We start from the raw sequence: 22777 nt of genomic DNA on the forward strand, positions 1-22777 counted from the left end.
TCTACACTACACCACTGCACTCCCTGCAACATGAGTCTACTCTGCAATCTATGCCACTGCACCACTCTACACTACTGCTCTCTCTGCCACTCTATTGTATGCCACTCTACTCCACTGCACTCTATGCCACTCTACTCTGTCCCATGCCACTGCACTCTAAACCACTGCACTCTACGCTAACGCACTCCAAACAACTGCACTGTACCCCACTGCACTGTACAGTACTTTGCACCACTGGGCTCTACGCCACTGCTCCTACGCTACTCTACTCCACTCCACACCACTATGCCACTAACTTTAAGCCATGCTGAACAGCAGCTACTCTGATGTATAACATGGCTAATGGCTAAAAGACATTAGCAAAGCCAATAACTCTTTTGTAGATGAGACCTATTGCTTTGCCAATCATTGTTAGTACTATGAGGTACCGAAGTACCTGAAAGAACTGTGAAAAATACAATTACATCATAATAAAGGCTGCTACAAAATGCGCAAATACATTTCGGTTAAATAAAAAAAAAAGTGCTTCCCAAATACAGATTTAAATAATATACAGTTTATACCTAGTGCTAAAAACATTTATAACACTACATTAAAACCACACACTCCACAGCTCACCTTGGAACACCATTACAATACCTCTCTGAAAGAAATATCTTTGCCACCAGAAAACTTTAAGTGACTCCTTTTAGTAAAGTCAATGCAGGTTTTCAAGCCCCTTTGTATTTGCAGATTTACCAGTTGCCCACATTTACATTTCTTTAGAGAAGGAGACCCCTGGCAAGAAGGCCTGTTCTTATCTGTCTGCCCCTCCCTCCCTCCCTCAGAGCACAGGAGCCCCCTGCCTTCCAGCCCAGCTGGGGAAACTCCTCTGCCCGTAATTTCGCCCTGCCTCTGTTGCCCTTTAGGTGAAAGGCTAAAATTACGCACAAATGCCGTCCGTTAAAGCTTTCATCGCGGACAACGGACAGCAGGCTGAAATTACGGACAGTCCGTGAAATTTACGGACGGGTGGTCACCCTAGTGTAAAGGTGAGCGTTTTCCGTTCGAAATGTCTGTTTCCGCCGTGTTTTTATCGGCGGGGCTACCGCCCCGGAAAAGGTGGCGGATTGGTGGATTGTGATAGGGTAGACGGTACATTGACTCTCGCCTGTCTGTTGCCGGTGACCGCCGCGCTGTTTGTTTGTCCCGCCGTGGCGGTCGGAGTGTTAAAGTGGCGGTCTCTGTTGGCGGTTTCCGCCAGGGTCAGAATTCCATTTTTTTTACCGTCAGCCTGTTGGCGGGTTAGCTGCCGCTTTAACACCGACCGCCAGGGTTGGAATGACCCCCTCAGTCTGTCAGGGCATTCACCGGGAGCAGAAGGGCCTCTGGAGCCACAATTAGATACACACATGCGATAAAAGTCACGCTTGCCGGATTGTGCGCTGAGGCGTCTCCCAAAAGCTAAAAATAGAAAGGACTATTTGGCTGTGTGGTCCTCGCTCCCAAACTCCTGCTTCACCTACACGGGGTGGCAAGCAGCTCCGGCAACAGAGTAATACACAATAGAAAATCAAAACAACTGCAGTATATAGCCGTAAAACACCTAGATGCGCATGAGCGCGCTTGTAAAGCAGAACATCAAATAACACGAATAAAAACAATCACTCTAAGAAATAAGGAGACTTAACTGGCTGGGGAGCAGCAGAAAGAGGAAGTGTGTTGTTGTTCTCTAGGTTTTATAGGGTTTGTCTCTATGGTTGATCATGGGTTATACATGGGATGTGTAGTTTTTTTAAATAAGTTCTTTCTAATTGGTTACTGAAGAAATAAAGCATAGAAAGAGAAGTATAATCAGCGCACGGTCCTGACATAGAATTAAATGTGGCGCATATACATTATTGAAGGTAGCCATAGAGATTTGGGCCCTCATTACAGGGTTGAATTGGCGATCGTACTGCCAACAGGCTGGCAGTACAATTTCCGCGGTCACACTGCCGGGACCGGCGGTTTTCCACCATCGCTGTCCCGGCGGTTATAATCCGCCAGGGCAGCGCTGCTTGCAGCGCGGCCCTGTGGATTATGACTCCCCTTCCCGCCAGCCTGTCCATTGCGGTAGAGACCACCATGGAAAGGCTGCCGGGAAGGGGAGTCGCGGGGCCCTTGGGGCCTCTGCACTTGGCATGGGCAGTGCAGGGGCCCACAGGCACAGCCCCACCCCGCTTTTCACTGTCTGCACAGCAGGCAGTGAAAAGCGCGATGGGTGCAGCTGCACCCGTCACACAGCCGCATCACCGCCGGCTCCATTAGGGGCCGGCTGCAATGTTACGGCCGACATCCCCGCCCGCCGGCCCAGCAGGGATGTTGAAATGCAGCCAGCGGGTTTGCGGCTGCATAGGCGGCCGCTTGGCGGTTCAACCTTGGCAGCCGGCCAAGGTTGTAATGAGGGCCATAGTGTTTAATAACAGCCTAATCTGAGCATCTTTTCCTACTGACCACCGCCGTTCATGCCTAACCATTAATAGTTTGGATATTTTCCTTTATCTCCGGTTGATCCTTAAGTGTGAGATAAGTGCTTACCATACTTTAGATCAATACCCTCATTTCTATGGAACCACGCTATTTAGCACTGGTGCAAACTCTGCCCTCCTTCTGTTTCCATGATTAGGATACGAGCAGCACAGTCACAGCCAATTGATGGAGCTCCTCTTAGCAGGTCTCACCCCACGTTGGCGTGATTTTCCCCTTTTAAAAATACTTGACATCGACCCTGGACTTCTTATTCTGGACCTCGGAGACACTAATGGACCGACCCTGGATTGGGGAACTGTATCATTTCTCCCATTACACTACAGATCACATTGACATTAATACTACTACAGGTATGACCCTCCCCGTCCCGCATTATGGACGTCCACTGATATATGATACATCTGACCTTATGCTGTTGACGCTCTTTTTTCCCCCTTTCTTTTCTAGGGCCTTAGATGTGCCCCCCCCCCCCCACCACAGTATTATTTAAGTACATATAGCGACCCGGATGGTAAGGGCAGGAAGGAACTTATGAGCACACTTCTGGTGATTTTCTGGGCATAAGGGCCATGTAGGATTCTCTTACCTGAGAGTTCCTTTCATAACTCATTCCTTTCACTATATGATTGGGCCAGTTGTTTTTGGACCAAGTGCACTTGATCACTTTTTTTTCCAGAACCGTTATACAGACACTAGGGTATATGAGGCTTGGTACTATGCCTCTTTGCCTTTTCTCATGGTGCGATTCTCCCTCATACTTCGGTTTCCCTTTTATTTAAATCCCCAATTAGTTGCTTTTCACTTTCTTTCTTCGCACTATTTACTGCATGATTATATTTGGAGCCGTACTACCTGACTGACAAGTTAAATTTCCCTCCTCTCCTTTGCCAATTTTCTAATTGATATTCCAGCCGGTTGAATCCCATTGAATTGTACTTACCTAATCTGATGAATCAGATGTGATGTTATTAAACATGCTCTTATCAATCTACAAATGATTTACTCCAACCTTATGGGGGCCTTCTTCCTTTCTCTTCTTTCATCTCCTTTCTTTTCTTCCCAACTTTCCCAACTTTCTCTCATTTACTTGGATCTGCTTAAAGGAGAACATATATTTTTGTATTGGGCACTGCTATTATTAATTTTGCTTATATTTTGTTCGACATCCACCTAGGTAACTGATCCACATTGTTATTATTACAGTGTACTTGTACTTTCAGTCTTGAGAAATCCCCAGGCTTGCACGCCAGTAGGGGGCGAAACGTGTTGGCTGTTTTTCACTACAAATTTGTGGGAGAAATCATAAGACACACGTACACAAGAATAAAATACAATAATACTGACTTTCAGTGTGTCATACTGTTACATAAGATTACGATTATCCTTGGATTTCAAGATATGTAAACAGTTCGACATGTATTATTTCCAAGCTATTGGTTATGCAGCAGTTCATAATGCTTATGCTGGGGTCCATCTGGCAGGCTCACAGCTCTTCCAGTGGGGGACCCATGGTCAGTAAAGACAGTCTCCGGGGCTGCCGCACAGGCCAGGTCTGTTCATGTTTCTCAGCAGCCCAGCTTTCTCTTAGTGGTACAGCGGCTCAAACGTGTGGAGCATTGATGTGGTCCAGCTTAGGCCAACCAATCACTTCAGCAGAGGTAGCCCTGGGCGGGCTGACGTTATCCCACAGCAGATGCAGCTCGAAGGGGGGGCCACTGTCGTAGCACATCAGATCTAGCCACAACAGGGACGAATCTATCACTTCGAAAATGCAGACATGAATGGGAGAATGTTGAATTGCAGATGCAACCCTGATCGAGCCAAACAGGTTGCTCTCAGCACACTTTCAGCAGTCTGCTTCATTTGGTTACCCCACAGCCTGCAGGATCCCCCGAGATTCTACTCTTTGGCAGTCTATACTCCAGTAGGGGCAGGCAGACTCTTTTCCTATCCCAGCCGACAGGCAGACGGGCCCTTGGCTCCTCCATTAGAAAGTGCAGACTTCAGGTGATGTCCCCTCACCTCTAAAAGGAAGGTTGTCAGACTGACAACAGTCCTGGTAACACAGCAATCCTTTGAGGACCCTGCAGAGTTCTATCTGTCTAGGCCTTGAAAGATTGGAACTGGAAAAAATTGAGTGGTTGGGTCCCATTTTTAGACACCATTTCTAGAAAGGGAAAGCAGATCTAGTGCCTTTCATGTGTCCTTCTCAGGCTGCTTCCCAGACACAGCCTTTGTGTGCAATGATGCTTCTCACAGCAGAGAGCACTGGGACTGTCTCTAGACTGCAGCACCCACAACACAAGCACAACAAAGTACAAGGTTTTTGCATCTGGCGGTCATCAGCCTCTCTGAATAGTGATCAGGGACAAAAGGTGAGGACCGATCTACAAACTTCCTACCCTAACACAACAGAAACAGCACTCCCACTCTTCAAGAATAACTAATCAGCAATCCCTTGCCAACAAAGATCCTCATGGAATTTACTGTCTCCATCTTCCTTGTTTCAGTGTTTGGATCATCATCCTCCAGACACAGAAATACACGGTCACTGTCTGAGGAATATGTCCCCCTCCTTCATCTTATGCTGTGCCAAACCATGGCCATCTAAAATGGATCCCACTGGTGTTAGTACTTGGGCTCGCTCACATACAGAGCCTTACTACAGCACACTTACTACATATACACTTCACATACCCTCAGGATGCCAGTGCAAAGTTCTCGGTGTACCCATAACAGTGGAACTTTAAACAAGGGGAACTGTAGGCCACACTGTCTCTAAGACAGATAAAAAGGTTATGGTCACTATCACTCACAAAATTATGGTATGCTGCTACTACTGCTTAAAACGCAATACCCAAGGCAAGGACAGTAGTCCTCCAACCAGCATTAGGGCACACTTTGTACACTCATCCTGTCGCAAGACAGGTTTAGAAACGCACACGGTCAGGGACAAGCCTAGGCCTCTGTGCCTACACTATATTAGTATAATGCTAGGGCTTGCAGGCCAAGGTTTCCAAACTGGAATTGGGGAGATTAAATAAAAAAATCAGGAGAATGTATTTCCCCATTAACTCATAGTAAGCTGGAGACACCTAAAATAGAGCCCGTTTTTAAGCTCTGCCAATGATTCCCGGTCCAGGTGTGATGTATTACTCCAGTCTATGGTTTTAGTTTGAATTCTGGGACTTGTAGTCTTGTTTATTACATTATAAAAAGATCTATAAATCACAGAATTCAAAGAAAAAACTTGGAATGGAGCATACATCACACATGGACCTGGGCAACTTGGCAGCTATGATTTTTGACTTCAAAAAATTGGTAGTCTCCCATTTGAATTGGTCTATTGGCATGTATATTAGAGCCACTATAAAAGTTAGGATACCAGATACACATGGACATGGGCACTCAAGACAGGGGAACATACTTGTATACTATCCAGGGATAGGATTGCCACCTTTCAGAAGAAAAATACTGGATATTTGTTGTAGTTTTAATAGTGTGCAAAGGTCTGGACATGATACTAAATAGGACTATAAATAAAATCGAATTCATTCATTTGTATCATGACTGTGCTCTCTGTAGTTACTTTATGTATTAGTCAGGGATGATTAACACAGCTTTAGAACACATTTACAAGTGTCTGCTGTTTATATGTGCTGTTTGAAGTATGTACAGATAAGGGCTTTACGTGATTTTGCTTATTTTTTGTATGAGCCAGGACATTAAAATACGTTGAAAATCGGCCAGGTGGCAACCCTATAAGCATTCCAGTTGCAATAATAAGTAAAACTGGAAAATATTTCTTGCAACCTTGTAACACTTAAATTAAAAATGTCACCTTTAAAAATGTGAGGTATTACCTCTAAATACCCTCGCTCCAACTCACCCCCCAACTGCCTTTCCCATCACCAGATGCCTATTGAACAACAGCTAATACAAAATAAAATAAATAATGCCAATAGAATGATTAGCATCTTGCTGGATGCACAACGATAGAGTATATCAAATCCAATAACTATATTCCAAAAGTAAATTGTTCAAAAATTAACCAGTGCTATTCTGCCTAACATTTTAAGAATTATCATAACCTTTTTACCGTTCATTAACCTTATTGTGATAGTTTAAGTTAAAAAAAAGCCTTAAATTGTGTTTTAATACAATCTATACTCTACATGTTCAGAATGTATGGTTGATATATCGCCAGTGACCGATACGAGACCGGGGAGTAGGAGCGGCATATTGAAGTTAGAGGTAAATTTACCCTTACAAGATGGCTGCTTTCTTAACCATCTTCTTGTACATGCAACATGTTGTTAGTAAAGGCCGTTTTCTATCTCTCTGGCTTGTTATAAAGAGAACGAGGGAGTATTCGACTGAAGTGAAAAACTACTACGGGGCAAACACACTAGTTTGCTCGCCCACTGAAGGACCATTGGACCAATGGAGAACCAAGTTTCCACATGTATTAACCAATGAATCTACAGTATAGTGTCCCTGACCCTGCGAAGTGTAGGAATCCTGGATGGGGAGGCGGGGTTATACCAGCAGCATGGTAGTGTGACTCTCACGTGTGTAAGTGTGCGGTGCTGGCAGGGACGGTGCACGGAGGAGCAACAGGGAAACTATTTACCACCACAATGAAGAGGAAAGCCGAGCAGCCACTCGGTGCCGAGAAGGTACTGTCTGAGTGCTGAGAAGACGTAGACCTTGAGTGCTGAGGTGGCACAGCTGTACATAAGATATTCAGAAAGCAGAATAAGTCTATAGTTTTGGTTTAGAATGGATGTTTGTGGAGCACGCCGGGTACTGTGTGACTGTGAAATAGATACCGGCCATCTGTGTAGATGACATTACGAAAACAGCAAAGCTACGTGGCTGAACGTGAAGTAGTGTCGCAGAAGTCGAGTGTTGAGGCGGTAGATGCTAAGCACTCACCGTCTACAGAGCCAAAGTGCTGAACAGGTACTGTCGGGGGCCTTTGGAGAGGTACAGAGCCCGATTGCTGAGGATGTACAGTAGCAGGGTTCCGAGGAGGTAGAGAGCCGGGTACCAGGGAGGCACAGAACTAGTACTAGAGCTCTGAGCACAAAGTGAGAACCTTTACCTGTAGCCAGTGCTTTAAATGGGAGAAAAAAGTGCAAGCACCCAACAAATTAGGCTGCTGATGTGGGGGCGGGTTCAGTGGGCGTGGCCAGGAGGCGGGGCAGGGGACGAACATTTTATGAGATCCAGGTGAATCGGAAATGTTTCAATTCTGAAAATATGAATTTGTGAATTGGGCATTGTAAGATATGGACGGAGTTGTGACTTTTGGAGTTTGACAATTAATACGTTTCTTCGCTATACACCATTTTACTGTGAGACATATGCATATTTTTTCTCCTCTCTGAGATCCTTCATCTTACACATTATCTCCACATTAGTGGCAGTCTTTTAACTTTCACGTTATCTCCATCTTTATGACATCCGTGCTTCTGATCTTCACCCTGCCTTCTTATAAGCATAAACAGGTACACATTCACTCTCCTCAGTGTAAACACATTTTCTTTTCCTGTTGTCAATATTTCATCTGCTGCATACCTCCTTCACTGACTTTCCTACACCATCATCATTAAAACAAGGATTGGATGTGCATGTTGTCTGAACACCTTTGTGACCCATTGGCAGGCCCAATTAGAATCATACACATCCTTTGTCAAGTCCAAAACAGCCTCATCTCATCACACCAGGAGGATGTGTGCCATTTTCTCATTTCGCTACTCTGCCTATTATCTTCTGATCCTTTTATAAGTCTTTTTGTTCTCTTCCTTAAGTTCCTTATTTTACCCTTTTTTTCCTTTTATCCCTCAATCCCTCACTCCTCACCTCCAATTTGAGCAAAGGCAGGACATCCTATTGAGTGGCAGTCACCTCCAGTGGACATGAGTATAGGGCCCCCTATTGCATCTATTTCAAGCCACTCGCTATACCAGATTTGAAGGAATCGTTGTGTACACTGGAAGGCCCAAGGCTGCATAAATTAGGGTTGGCATTTGGTTGGTTTTTCACTGGCATGGCCAGTGCCTAGCCAGTTCAAAAAGTATGACAATCACTTGAAGTTAGTAATTTCCCCCCTTACCATTACGTACTTACAACAGCAAATAAAGAAACCACTTTAAAACTTGTGCTCAAACTGTAATGACTATCCTTCACTGATAAGGAAAAAAATACAGAAAAGCCATTTTAAAAATGAATACTGGCAAGTTTATATAGTTATATTTTAAAGCATCATATGCAGGTTTTTGCAGAGTCTTAAAATATTAACAAATGTCCAGTATTTGTGTCTCGGTCCTGTCTGGCGTTCAATGGAAGGAGGGTTCTGCTGCAAATCTGATGCTGACTGCCTGGTGGTGGCCTTTCTAGCAGTTGCCTCAACAGCGCTGGCTTTAGCTCTGGAGTGACAATGTTGGTTGGTGCCCCCAATGACCATCTCCTCCACAGATTCCCTCACTACCACCCTCCAACAATGATCCTCATCTCTCCATAGCCCCTCTTTCTCACATGCATTTCTTGTGCTTCATAGAGCTACTCATACCATTGTATAGTTTCAGAGCCCTTTACATCACACACACAATATACAGAGACAATAGATTATACCTGTGTAAATCAGTGCATTGAAAATGTTACATAAGACTAAGAAGACTACATGTCTTTCATACTGCTAGGCAGTATAGTTCGAGTGCTTGGCCTGGTGCAGCACAAACTCGAGATTTAAAATATAGCATCATGGTTGGGTTAACTTTACTACTAAGAATTAAGTTATACTAAATTTAACCCTTGTAGCATTAAGATCACGACTAGAGAAAAAATCATAATGCTCTTCGCTATATCTTGAAGTTTATAGGTAGCTCTTTGATGAGTTAATAGCTCACTCTACTATAATAGGATTGTAACTCTTAAACTACAAGTAAGAAAAGCATCTCTCTCACAAAAGCAGTAACCCACTGAAATATGTACATTATATGCACTTTTGTAGTCTGCATGGTGCTCGTGTCTTTGCTGCAGGCATATTAACCCTCTGTGCTACTCTGATGAGTCAAAACCTTTATAGACAAAACTCTGACAGCTCTCCGGCAAGCCCATTAATCACCAGAGTTATCCCAACATTTTTATTGTAGCCTGAAGAGAGCTAAAGCCAAGAAATTCTAAGGCAGTGCTCATAACTCCATAATATATATACCCCCTCCGTGATCAGTTCCTTGAGGGGTGGTACGGAATGCACTGCCCTAAAGCCTCCTTGATCTGGCTGCTGTGCGGGAGTGCAGGGGACAAAGATGATTCTCTTCTATGCCCCTCGCTGTGCTTGGCTGGATATGTATGGTCCTCTTCATTTGGTGGCGGCATGGGTGCTCACATCAGAAGTGGCAAAGTATTGTATTGTAATCATATTTATATAGCGCTTACTACCCCTGACGAGGCGTCAAATCGCTTTTCGATGAGTAGCACGCTACTCTGGAAGCCAACAAGAATTAGTGATGGATTAGTATCGGGAAAATAATGAGTACAGTTTTAGTATTATTATGAGTTAATTTGAGCCGCGGATATGAGAGTTTGTTAGTTAGATTGACTGGAGCAATGGAGGGGTGGAGGAGGAAAGAAATCCAGAAGTGTTATTGGGAGTATATCCTTCATTTACTCAACCCAAAGGCTTGGGATGAGTAAAGGGGGGTGGAGGAGGGAAGAGTATGTGGAAGGGTTAGGGACAGCATAGTATCAGGGTGAGATAAATGCGGGAGAATTTAGTAGGGTTGTGTGGGAGGTCACAGTAGTAGAGTGAGGTTTGGTGAGTTAGACGTGAAAGCGGCCGGAAGAGCTTAGGCAGAGTTATTTAGGAGATGAAAGTAGTAGAAGGGATTTGGGATGAGTCAGAGTGAGAATGGAGGATAGTTTGATAGAGACATGACATATGATGATGAGTAGATAAGTGTGATAAGATGAGAGCAGGAATTCATAGATATCTAGTATAACAACCCACCCAGGAGCCATGCAATGATCCACGAACATGCAAAGCACAGAAACAACATATATATGTATACACTCACTCACACACACACACACAAATACACACACATATGCACATACAATACATAATTAGAACCATGGGTAAAAAATACTTAGTCAAACAGGTTTTAAGAGTGTGTTTGTATTTTATTGTTATGACATAGTAGCGATACATATTTTCTAAAGAAACTATAAATTAATAGAAATATACACATAATCTGAAAAAAATATTTATCAACATAGGCATATGCAGTTCATAGTTGTTTGAATATGGTGGTTATGAAGGAAAGAGCCAACTCTTGAGTAGTTTTCTGAAGACAAGAAAGTTATCTGTGGCTCTTATAGTAGGGGGTAATGAATTCCATAGGTTGGCTGCTTGGACGGAGAAGGATGTACCACCTATAGTCTTTTTCTTGTATGGTGGTGTTCTAAGGCGGGTTGCCAATCTTGAGCGGAGGTTTCTTTGTTGGATGTATTTGGTAGTTTTCTTTCTGATAAAAAGCGGTCCTGTTCCATGTATAGCTTTGTGGGTGATACAAAGCAGCTTGAAAGTGCATCTTCTGGCAATGGGTAACCAGTGTAGTGCTCTCAAGGCAGGGGTGATGTGGGCTTGCAGCTTTACATGTAATAGTAGCCTGGCTGTGGAATTCTGGATACGTTGTCGTTTTTTCATAACAGAGATGATCCATGATAGAGGTCATTGGCATAATCCAGTTTGGATAGTACTAGCGAGATAGTAGCTTGCACCTTGTGTGGAAATCCGAGGTGGGGGGGAAGATGCTTCGTAAAGTCTTCAAGGTGATGAAGCTTGTTCGGGCTAATTTGTCCACCTGGGCATTCATAGTTAACTTGGAATCCATGGTGATTCCTAGGTTTTTAACTTCCTTGGATAATTGAGGAGGTGGTTCAAGATCGTCAGGCCAGACGCACAGAGGGTCATAACTTTTCCAGTCACCACATATGAGTATTTCTGTTTTGGAGGTATTTAGTTTGAGATGGCTCCAGGTCATCCACTGATCAACGGCTCTGAGGCAACTGAAGATTTCTGAGTTTTCAATGTTTTTGGGGCATTCTAATTTAAGTAGTATTTGTGTGTCATCTGCATAGTTGTAGCATGTGAGATGGAAATCATTGATCAGTTCTGGTAAAGATATCATGTAGATGTTGAAAAGCAAAGGTGAGATGATTGCCCCTTGGGGGACCCCTGCTTTTGTGAGGTAGGGTTCGGTCGAGAAGGGGGGCGAGTGGATGATATTAGATCTTTTTTGAAGATAGGAAGTAATCCAGTCGAGAGCAATCCCTTGTATGCCGGCTTTGTGGAGTCTTTGAGTTAGGGTGACATGGTCAACCGTATCAAAGGCAGCCGAGAGGTCCAATCGAAGTACTGCAGCAACTCCATTGTGGTCGACTGTTTTTAAGATCATCCCAGATTGCTATGAGTGCTGATTCAGTGCTTCTTCCTGGGCGGAATCCAGTTTGGAAGTCTGAAAGTATAGAATTGTCTTCAATGAATTGTGACATCTGGGCGAATGCTGCTCTTTCTATCAATTTGCCCAGGAAAGGTCCTTTTGTGATTGGTCTGTAGTTGTTGGGGTCTTGCGGGTCTAGGTTTGTTTTCTTTAATGAAGGTCGTATGTATGCCTTTTTCAGGTCTACAGGAAAAGTTCCTGAAGTTAAAGAGTTGTTGATGATTCTTCTTACAGGTGTGGCAGCAGAAGTAGATAGAAGAATGTTCTTGAAGATTTGTGGTGGGCAAGGGTCAGAAGGGCAACCAGAAGGTCTGCTTGCTTTGACCAAATCCATAAATTCATCCTGGAATATTTGTTTGAAGGACTGTAGAGGTTGGGTTGGTTTATTCTTAAAGGGTATTTTAGGAAAGGGGTTGGTGCTGATGGTTTTCTTCTGTTTTAAATAGGAGTCCAATGTGTCTGCCTTTGTTGTGTAGTGAGTTGCCAATTTGTTTGTGAAATCTTGAGTAGTGGGATGACTTCCTTCCATGCATGTAGGTTTTCGAAATTCATTGAGAACTTTATAAAATTCCTTGGTTGTAGATTGAGCATTTTGAATTCTGTCTGAGTAGTATCTTTTTTTAGCTTTTTTGATTGATGATTTGTATATCCTGTTAAGTTTGTGTAGCTGCAGTTTGTCTTGACTGTTGTTTGTTTTGAGCCAGGTCCGCTGCAACTTTCTGCTTTGTTGCTTTATCTAAAGTAGGAATGGAACTGCCAGTGGAATGCTCTCCCTTTGAAGGGATTGACATCCAGCCACAATGCAGCATCTAGGGGACGTAATGAGCCATGTTAATGCAGTGGTTCCTCATTGAAAAATGGTCATGAAAGTGTGCGGTGCATGTTGACATGACCATTTCACTCAAAACCCGACATGCCCTAGTGAGTACAGATACTCTACTCAGTTCTGGAGAAGTTCGGGTACTCACCATGAACAAACATGAGAGTTCCGGTACTCAGTACATGTGAGTACCGGCCCATTTAAAGCAATACCTATAGCTCCTCAGCAGTGCCTGAAAAGGAGGAACAAAGCAAGAATGCTAAGGCCACACAGAGCCAGAGTCTCTTGAGGAAGTGCAAAATGAGAGTGCTAAGGCCTAAAGAGCCATAGCTCCCATCTTGTACAGAGCCTGGGTGCTGTACGGAGTCAGACTGTTCAGGGTGTACAGAGTAAGAGAACTGGTAGTTTCAACCCTTCCCTCCCCCTTTTCCCAGTGACCTCTGGTGTGTGCTCCTGGCAGTTGTATCCTTCTCAGGCCGAACAACTCTCCCTCAGCAGTGCTGGCAGTGACAGTGGCCAACAGTGCTTATCAGGGGGCATGCGGATGCTGTATCAAAGTAGTCGTTTGGGTGCAGTTCACAACACATTCCACGGAGTCTGACCTAGGCACGCACTTTCCATACAGGTCACTCCTGAGATACTCTCTGATAATTTGGCTTCTCTGGGTGTTTCCCACGCTAGGAACAGATTGAAGTTGGGCTTCTCCTTCTGTATAATTTCTTCTTTTCTGGGGTCAGTTAGCAGACTCATTGGCTTTCACCAAGCAGGCAGGGTTCTAGACGCTAGGTATACCCCCAGCTTCTTCAGCAGAAAGGGCAGACTTCTGGTGATATCCTCTCAGCTCTGGGAATCTAGCTGTCACCAGCCTTTACCCTAACAGCTGTCCTTAGAGTTCTCTGTGAAGCACTCCCTTCCTTGGTGACGATGAACTCTGAACTGGAACAAAGTGGCATGATGTGGATCCCACATTTACACACTGTCTGGAAAAGGGGTTGTGGATCCACTGTTTCAAGCTTAAGAACGGGGTTGGGATTGTGCTCTCTCAGATGTCCTTCTCAGGGCGCTTTCCAGTCGCAGCCTTTGTGTAGAGGGTGTTTGTCACGGCTGGTAGCAACTGGGCTGTCTCAAAGCAGATGCTCCCACAACATGAGTACGCTATTATTTGAGGGTTCGGTATCTGGCTGTCATCAACCTTCCTGAAGCAGTAATCCGAGACAAAAGGCCCATCTGTCTTAGAAATGGCATTACCTTGAACAACAGAAACTGGGGTGGACCCGTTCATCCCTACCATCTATCAAATGGGAGTGCTCTGGAAAAACTAATCAGTTGCCCCTTGCCAACAGAGTATTCATTGAATTTCTAAAGGTAGCTGTGTCTCCTCCTTCCAGCCATAGAAATGCAGGCAGTACATTTCCAGTGTTTGAGGGAACTCCTTGTGCCATGCTAAACCAGGGGCATGCAAAATGGACCTCACTGCCTTCGAGAAGAGTATCTGTGTCTCTGTCTCATGTGTACTGTACAGGCATTCGATACACACAGCCTTGCAAGATTTACATAACAGCAGACGTTTACATGAGAGGTGCCAGTAATCCTTACTATCCTCAACAGAGGTAAAGAAGTCTGGCTATTTTAAGGATTCATGAAATATGGTATTTTGCAGCCACCACTTTATGTGGTCAGCCGAAGACAGGAAAGTATTCCTTTTTTACTGATAGCACACTTGGTGATCCCCATCATGTAACAGGACAGGTTCTGGATCTTGCATTGTTAAATTCAGTCCTTGGCCTCCATGCATGTTAGATTAGTGTGATGTCAGGGCCAAAATGAAAGCCAGGATACAAGATTCTCATGCAGTTGGACACTGGGGCCAGAGGAATATGCCTGTTTGCCATGGAAGGGACATACCTGTCTCAACAGATTGAGAAAGGTGTTGGGTAAACTCTTAGGACTGTTTAGGAGATATATATCAGAAGGTGACAGTGTTCCTTTGGCTGCTGATGTTGCTCAAGGGCACTGTTACATGGATATACTGCCACTACAATTAGCCTTGCTTTAATTTATGGATACGTCAGTGATAATTTCAAAACTAGAAGCATAGGGCACGAGGAAAAAAGGATGCTCATCTGGAGCATAAGGACCTAATATTTGTTTAAATTGGATCCAAACTAATGGGCAAAATGGTTACCCCTTTTGGACACAGACTTTGTGGTTGCTGCATCAGTAAGGGTCAGTGCTTGTATCCCTTGTACAGGATGTGTGTAATGTGAGCATGCCCGTTAATTATCAGTTGACCATCTTTCTTCCTTCTGAGTCAAATATATATCTGAGCAATGCCTATGAAAAACAAATGCCAATGGAATGCCTAAGAAAAGACCAGCTGCACTTGTGCATTCACTGCATTGATCACCTCACCTGTGTCTTACTGAATACACACTTCATTGGTTAGCACATTCTTGAAATCCATAACGTGATAATTGACAACAAATTGAATTTCTTGTTTGCCACAGAAACCTGGTTAAAGGATCACTCTGGTTACAGCATCAATACTGCTCTCCTCCACCGCCACCCCTAAATTTTATAATTTTAGGCAAAGATGCCCTCCACCCCCAAAGCGAAGGGTAGGGTTGCGTTCAGTAGTAAAAAATTACATTAAGCTAAATCCTTTTGAAATTGATTCCAATCTCAATGGGCACTCCTTTCTTTTAACATCTTTATAAACCCAAATTCAACATGAGAACCATCTAGCTGTATCTTCCTGATGGGCTAGCATAACATTTGTATAGAAGCTGTTAGTGACTTGCCACTGACTTTTAAATCTGACAAAATTTCACTCTAGTTTGATTTCAATATCTGGGTGGGTGACCGGGAATGTAGAGAAGCACGTGACTTTATAAACTGGGGTTTGTTTGACTGCCAGTCCTCAGGTGTTTTTAAACACCTAACACACTTTTGAACATACTTTAGGTTCTTACTTGCTCATTTTTTCCAGCTGTCTCCCACTACTGCACATGCAGATACTCTGAAAGTTAAAGCTTTCTCAGTTATAAGTCATAAGTTTTATGGTGGGCTCTTGACGATTCTGTTTATTTGAGCCATCTTAGGTATAATAATTTGTATGAACCTGGGTTCTGGTTGCAGTACCCCCACTTTTTGCTTGGTTTTTGATGCAACTTTGACTGAAGTGCACTGGGTTCCTGCTAACCAGGTCCCCATTGCCAATGTTCCTTCCTACCCTAAAACAAGACTCCTGGTCACTTGAGCCTCAAGTGGACAGGCCCTTTAGCACCTCTGTAAGTCCCTAGTACCTAGGGCATGGGTACTGAAGAGCGCCCCTAAGAGCTGCAGCACTCTAAGGGACCCAGCACCACCCTCATGCACGCTGCATGACAAGGTGTTCCCTAAATGTGAAAACATGACATGGCACACACTTGTGTGCCATGCCATCTAAACACTGCTTGTAATATATGTAAATCACCCCTACTGTAGGCCTTTCAGCCATAAGGCAGGGTGCATTATATTACAAGTGACAGCATATATGCATGAGCAAATATGCCCCTGCTATATCTTTGTCGATTCTTAAACATAGTAAAGGTGCAGTGAAGCCATTTTCAATATATGTGCTGAACACTGGTCAATACAAGTTCCCCAGCTACATGATGGTTTTTGTGACAGTAGGGATGTTTGGTATCAATCATCTCATATTACTAAATCCTCACTGATTCTAGTGATGGATTTATTAGTACATGGCACCCAGAGGACACCTTAGTGGTGCCCCCTGAAAACCTACCAATTGCTAGTGAACGCACTGGCCATTTCTGGTCAGTCTGCCACCAACAGACGAGATTCTGACCCTGCTCCCCCGGGGTGAGAGCCTTCACTCTCTGGAGGTTAGAAACAAAGCCTGTCCAGGCACCCCTCCCCACAGGGTGGTCTGCATTCAAAGCCAGGAAGCTTCAAAGAAGCCCACCGCCTTTAGTATGCAGATGTGGCCTACCTCAGAGAAAGATGACAAACCCCCCCCGTCCTAGGGCACATCTGGCACCTGGACAAGAAGAAAAATTAGCTATGCAGGAGACGTGTTACATTTCCAGACTGTGAACACCCCTAGGGTGATCAGCCTGCAGTGAACACGGCTTGAGAAATTCCACCATCTTGTGTGTGTTGTAAATTAGGAACTCTGGACAGGGTGATGCCCACTCCTTACAGGAAGTGGTCATCTAGGGGGCATAGTGACCCCAGGTGTAAGTAGCCTATTTACTACTACCCTTCACTCCACTTTACACCCCTAAATTGAGTATTTAGAGGACCCCGTGATATCAAATCCACAGATCTGTGCTGGACACAAATGGAGTGGACAAGGAGCATGCTGAACCGGAGAGCCGAAGAGCACAACAGACTTGTCGCAAACCCTGACGGCTGTCTGTGGCATCCGACCCTCGAGGCACAACTGACCTGTCTTGCTGCTGCAGGCACCGAGAAACTGGGAAAACTGCCAGTGCTTTGCTAATTGCCAAGAGGGACCAAAGAAAGAACTTTGAGGACCGGGACCGCCAAAAACCTGATGCCGGACATCACCACTATGCCCGAAGACCCTAGCCGTGCTGAAGTGGTCCAACAGTGTTAGCGTGGTCCTCAGACCCACCAGAGACGAAGACCACCTTGATTGTGCCCACTGTGGACTTCCCAACGGTATTTGCAGCCGGTTTCTGCAGACCCCGCTGCAACCGCAAGTGACCAGGAGACAAAGACCTGACTCCTCAGGACACGTCTGCCCTGGACAGAGAAGAAGAGAACCAGGGGTGTTCCCACGTCTCCCAGTATCATCCTACCTGAGCCTACTTGTTGGCTTTGTCAGATTGGACCCCCAGTCCATACCTGCAGCCTGTTTCTGCAGGCCCCCCTGCAAAAGCGAGACACTCCAGCACCGGACTGAATGCCAGAAGGAACAACTGCACCTACGCCCCACAACCCGACAAGGAGTGGACCGACTCTGTCCCCATTTCCCAATAACCTCGAGTCCTGCACACCTGTGGGTTCCTCTGGACTGACTTTCCAGTCCATCCCTGCAGCAGCTTTGTCATTGGACCGATCCCTATAGACTTACACAGGGCACCTGATGCTGAACTGCACCCAGCTGCCCCATGCCGCTCGAAGTGACCTGCTAGGGTGGCCTTGGACCTTGCCCTATACTGACCTTAAGTCCAGGAGATTGGTCCTGTAAGTCGCTGTGCTCTACCTGTATGCAGTGTGTAGTCTTCCTTCACAGGATAACACTACTGCATCTGAAAAATACACTGTGTCAACTTTTAAAAACTCTAAAAATTAATAATTCGAAAAGTACTCACCTGACTCCAGTGATCTTGGTATCTAAATGTATATAAAGGTACATTGCAGGAAGCTGGCCTGGTGTGTGTTGGGTTCCTATGGTGCTTACACCTTATACAAGGTCCAGTTATGCCCTTTTAGTGAAGTGTAGGCAGAGGTAGCTGTAGATGAGCAGCCAAGGCTTATCTAGGAGACACACAAAGCTCATGCAATACCACTGTAGTCACACAGCACTTACACACATGAAAGAAAACACTCATTTGTACAAAAATAAAGGTACTTTAATTTTGGAACAAATCACCACAAAATACTAGAAAGGTAACCCACCCTTTGGAGGTAAGTAATACACTAAATATATACACTAGTAATCAGAAGCAGGCATAGTAAAGGTTAGAAAACAGTGCAAATATCAATAACCAATGGTGACCCTAGGGGGAGCACAAACCATGAACTAAAAAAAATGGAATGCGAATAAGGCACCTCCACTTAGGTAAGTAAAATGTGTAGAGGGGAGCTGGGAGTACTAGAAAACCACAGAGGTAAGTAACACACGACCCTCCCAGTGACCAGAAAGGAGGAGTAGGAGCTACTACCCACCCAGCTGTAGATGCAGGAGTTGGTCGGCGGTGATAAAAAAACAGGTCAGCACTGCAGTCATGGAACCGGACAAGAGTTCCTGATGGATGCAGATGAAGTCTCACGCTGGAAGGAGGATTGCACACGGGTGTCTGTGCAGGAATTCCACCAACAAGCCTTGGCAAAGGCAAACTTGCGGTTAGTGGAAAAGAGGTGCTACTGGGGGACCAGATAGGACTGGGAAGACTAAGCCCAGGAGGAGGAGTCACAGGCGACCCTCAACATCACAGAGAGTCCACAGGAGCAGAGGCAGCACCCACAGGATTCCCACAGGACGGGGACACAGGAGTCGCAGAAGAAGCCCATGATTACTACAAAAGAGGATCCCATGCTGCAGTAGAACCACACAGGGGGCTGTGCTTTGCAGGATGGAATGCTGGGGCTGGAGCTACACGTCCCCTGAAAATTCCTTGGAGGAGATGCAAACAAGCCTTGGCAGCTGCAAGGGACGCGGTGCACAGGGTATTGTCCTGCGTGGGAAGGCAAAGGCTTACCTCCACCAAAGCTGGACAGCTGGCAGAGAGGACTTCTCCGGACCACCACCCGTGAGGCAGGATCCACGCAGCTCAGGATGAGAGGAGATCCACGCAGCCGGTCGTCGCTTGCTGTAGGTGCCTGCGGTTGCAGGGAAGTGACTTCTTCACTCTAAGGGAGATTCCTCCTTCTTCTTGTAAAGGCTGAAGAGTTGCAGTCTTCTGAGGATGCTCGGGAAATGTTGCAAAGGTGGCAAGAGACATGGAAGCAAAGTTGCAGAAGAGTCTTCTTAGTTGTAGCAGTGTTTTTCGGTTCCTGGAGGGTCCAGTTGCGGTTCCAGTGGCCAGAAGTCAAAGCAGAGGTTGCAGAGGAGTCCTGCTGGATTTGTGCAAGCCAAATCTGAGGACCCACCCAAGAGAGAGACCCTAAATAGCCCCGAAAGGGAGATTCGTCACCTTACCAGGTAAGCTCCTATCAGGAGGGGGATCTGATGTCACCTGCCTGACCTAGCCACTCAGATGCTCCCAGAGTTCCCTGCCAACCTTGGAAACAAGGTTGAAGAACCCAGGGACCCTCTGGAGGAGCTCTGGTGACTCCCCCTGGGGTGGCGATGGACAGGGGAGTGGTCACTCCCCTTTATATTGTCCAGTTTCACGCCAGAGCAGGGACTGGGGGTCCTTAAACTGGTGTAGACTGGTTTATGCATGGAGAGCACCAAATGTGCCCTTCAAAGCAAACCAGTGGCTTGGGGAGGCTACCTCCCTTTCCCAAAGGAAATCCTCGTTCTGCCTTCCTGGGCTTGATCAGATCAAGCAGCAGGAGCGCATAAACCGGTCTGAGGGGTGGCAGCAACTCGGCTGCCCGGAAAACCCTGTAAGACTATTGGTAACAATGCTGGGGCTCCTCTAAGGAGCCCCCAGAGTGCATGGAATCATACTTCCAATACTAGCAACAGTATTGGGGTATAATTCCAACATGTTTGGTACCAAATATGCCCAGGTTCGGCGTTACCATTAGGTAGTGTCCAGTACACATGTAAAATGGCGTCCCTGCACTCACAAAGTCCAGGAAAATGTATCTGGAGTTTGTGGGAACACCTCTACTAGTGCACGGGTGCCTTTACACACAGGTAACTGCACCCTGCGCTCTGGGCTGCGAGGGCCTTTCATAGGGGTGGCTTACAGTGACCTGGTTTAGTGACATGTAGTGAAAACGGGTGAATGCACCAGTTTTTCCGCAGGCTGCAGTGGCAGGTCTGCAGAACTCTTTGAACGGGCTCCCTATGGGTGGCAGAATAACAGCTGCAGCCCATATGGATCCCCTGGAATCCCAATGCCCTGGGTACCTAGGTACCATATACTGAGGTCTTACATGGGGGATCAGTATGCTAATTGTGGGAAGAAAAAGTTACCAGCAACCAAATTTAGAGGAGGGTGAACAGTCACTGGGGTCCTGGTTAGCATGATCCCAGTTAACACAGTGAAACACACTGACAAACGGGTCAGAAAGTGGGGGTAACCAAGCTACAAAGAGGCTACTTTCCTACATATGTGTTATTTTTATAAATTGGTGTTGGATTTCTTTGAATGTGTCTCACTTATGTATGTGTATGCCTCACATGCTTAGCCCTACCCTCTGAAATGCGTAACTGCTCAACCGCACTTCCACAAAACAGAGCATTTGGGATGCCATTTGTGCCTCTGTGATACCTGTGGGAAGTTCACAGTGTATCTAATGTTGGTCCACTATATAAAGAGCCAGCTTCCTACATCATTCCTATAGCTGTAAATGGGGCTGAGGTTATTTTCCTGGTTGACTGACTGATTCTTCTAGTTTGTAGGTATTATGAAGAGAGCCTTAGCTCGTCTAAGGCTTGCCAGAACAAATTTGTGTTAATTTTTTAATGACTTTGAAGGTTGGCTTTTGCTTAACATGTTGTCAAAAATAGCGATTACTCAAAAGCTTTTATAAAGCTAGTTTATTGTTCTTACTTCCAAGCTGCAAATCTTCTGTGCGGTGGTTGAGAGGTTTTAGCAATTGAGAGTAAATGGTAGAATATTTCCATTAAAAAGATTTTAGGACTTCAAATGAAGAGGTAGATATAGCTTATTTAGAATCAAAGAGTATGTTTGTTTAACACAGGCTATTTTTAGAATGAGTGAACATGTTTTTTTTAGATCTTTACCCCTCTGTGAGCAGTAGATTAAGAGTGAGAATCAAAGTGCATCCGTGTTGGGCTGTTCATATGTTCAGTGTAGTGTTTTTATGTATCAATAATCATCTTTAACCATGTATGTTTAGAAGAAGATGTACTAGGATTGACTTTGCATTAGACTTTATATGGATGTTATCACTTCGATATTGTTATCTTCAGTTGTTTTTTTTTAATGAAACGTTAGATGTCATGGAGATGCTATTATCTGAATAAGCAAATTACTGTATTTGTTGTGGCAATTGCCTTGGGTAAATATCTTGTATGTGCAGTAGATGTTAATGAACTATTTAGTCTTACTTGTTGTTTTCTTTTTATTGCTTTTGCATTTTTCTATTTGTATTTTAGGGCCTTCAGCCTATAAAAATGCGTGAGCCAGTGATTCATTATCAGAATCTGTGCTATCCAATAATATAGGCGTATATATCTGCCATACCTAAACTGCCATCATGTGTTGATAGTATACATTTGTTGAATGCTATTCATGGGGTGTTTCTTGCCCCACAAGAGCTGGCATGCGGTAACTTGTAAATCCTCCATCCATTTCTGGGGAGTCTCTAGTGGGAAAGTCTGCAATGCATACAGTAATTTTTGGTGGTTTCTGCATTTTAAATAATGCCACCCTGCTCAAGATGTTTCATAGGAACTCTTTCAAATTTTTTTGTAGCCTCTCGGTTACAGGACTTAGGTTAATGTCCAGTTGAAGTCAAGGATCTATGGCGAAATATATGCCTAAATACTCGAAACTTTGAGTTTGGAATCTGTCAGAATTGCTAATCAGTGACTTGAGGTTCTCCTTTCACTGGAACCAAAATCAATTTTCCTCAATTGACTTTTTAGGCCTCACCATTCAGTTCAAGCCTAGGCCCTGCCCATTGGGGGTTTCACATATAGAACAGCCCATCGTCCGCATAGAGCAATGTCTAGTCCTCTTTCTCCTCCCTCCCCTCACCCCAGTGAAATCCCTTTGCTTGAGCGTTGCATCAGTCCTATTTTGCCAGCCTCTGCATTACATAGGCGAAAAGGAGAGGCAAAATGGGGCAGCTCAGCCTGGCACCATGTTCAAGGATTACGTTCGCTGTGAGGATTACGTTCGCTTTGACTTGGATCTTATGACATGCCATGCAGCTTTTTTATATACAGTGAAAGTGGGAGCCAAACCTAATTAGCCAAAACACTCTGAAATAGAAAGTCCAACCAAGCGTATCAAGCACTTTTTCAAAGTCAACAAGCATCAAGATGCAGGAGTCCCAGAGCTCACGGGTCTGTGCCAGGGCTATTTGAACC

General features: G+C 44.9%; 2 protein-coding genes across 2 annotated transcripts in view; one reads left to right on the forward strand and one right to left on the reverse strand.

Annotated features, from left to right (window-relative positions):
- LOC138268110 (putative nuclease HARBI1) overlaps positions 1 to 7557 on the reverse strand; it is a 28786-nt gene extending 21229 nt beyond the window's left edge. Inside the window, exon 1 of the mRNA XM_069217534.1 lies at positions 7450 to 7557. The gene's annotated coding sequence lies outside the window, so the exon portion shown is untranslated. The remainder of the gene's footprint in view (positions 1 to 7449) is intronic.
- NOL6 (nucleolar protein 6) overlaps positions 7044 to 22777 on the forward strand; it is a 455500-nt gene continuing 439766 nt past the window's right edge. The window contains exon 1 of the mRNA XM_069217421.1: positions 7044 to 7190. Coding sequence (XP_069073522.1) covers positions 7152 to 7190 — 39 coding nt within the window. The 5' untranslated portion in view covers positions 7044 to 7151. The remainder of the gene's footprint in view (positions 7191 to 22777) is intronic.

This window comes from Pleurodeles waltl, chromosome 1_1 (genome assembly GCF_031143425.1).
Source record: "Pleurodeles waltl isolate 20211129_DDA chromosome 1_1, aPleWal1.hap1.20221129, whole genome shotgun sequence".
Lineage (NCBI taxonomy): Eukaryota > Metazoa > Chordata > Amphibia > Caudata > Salamandridae > Pleurodeles > Pleurodeles waltl.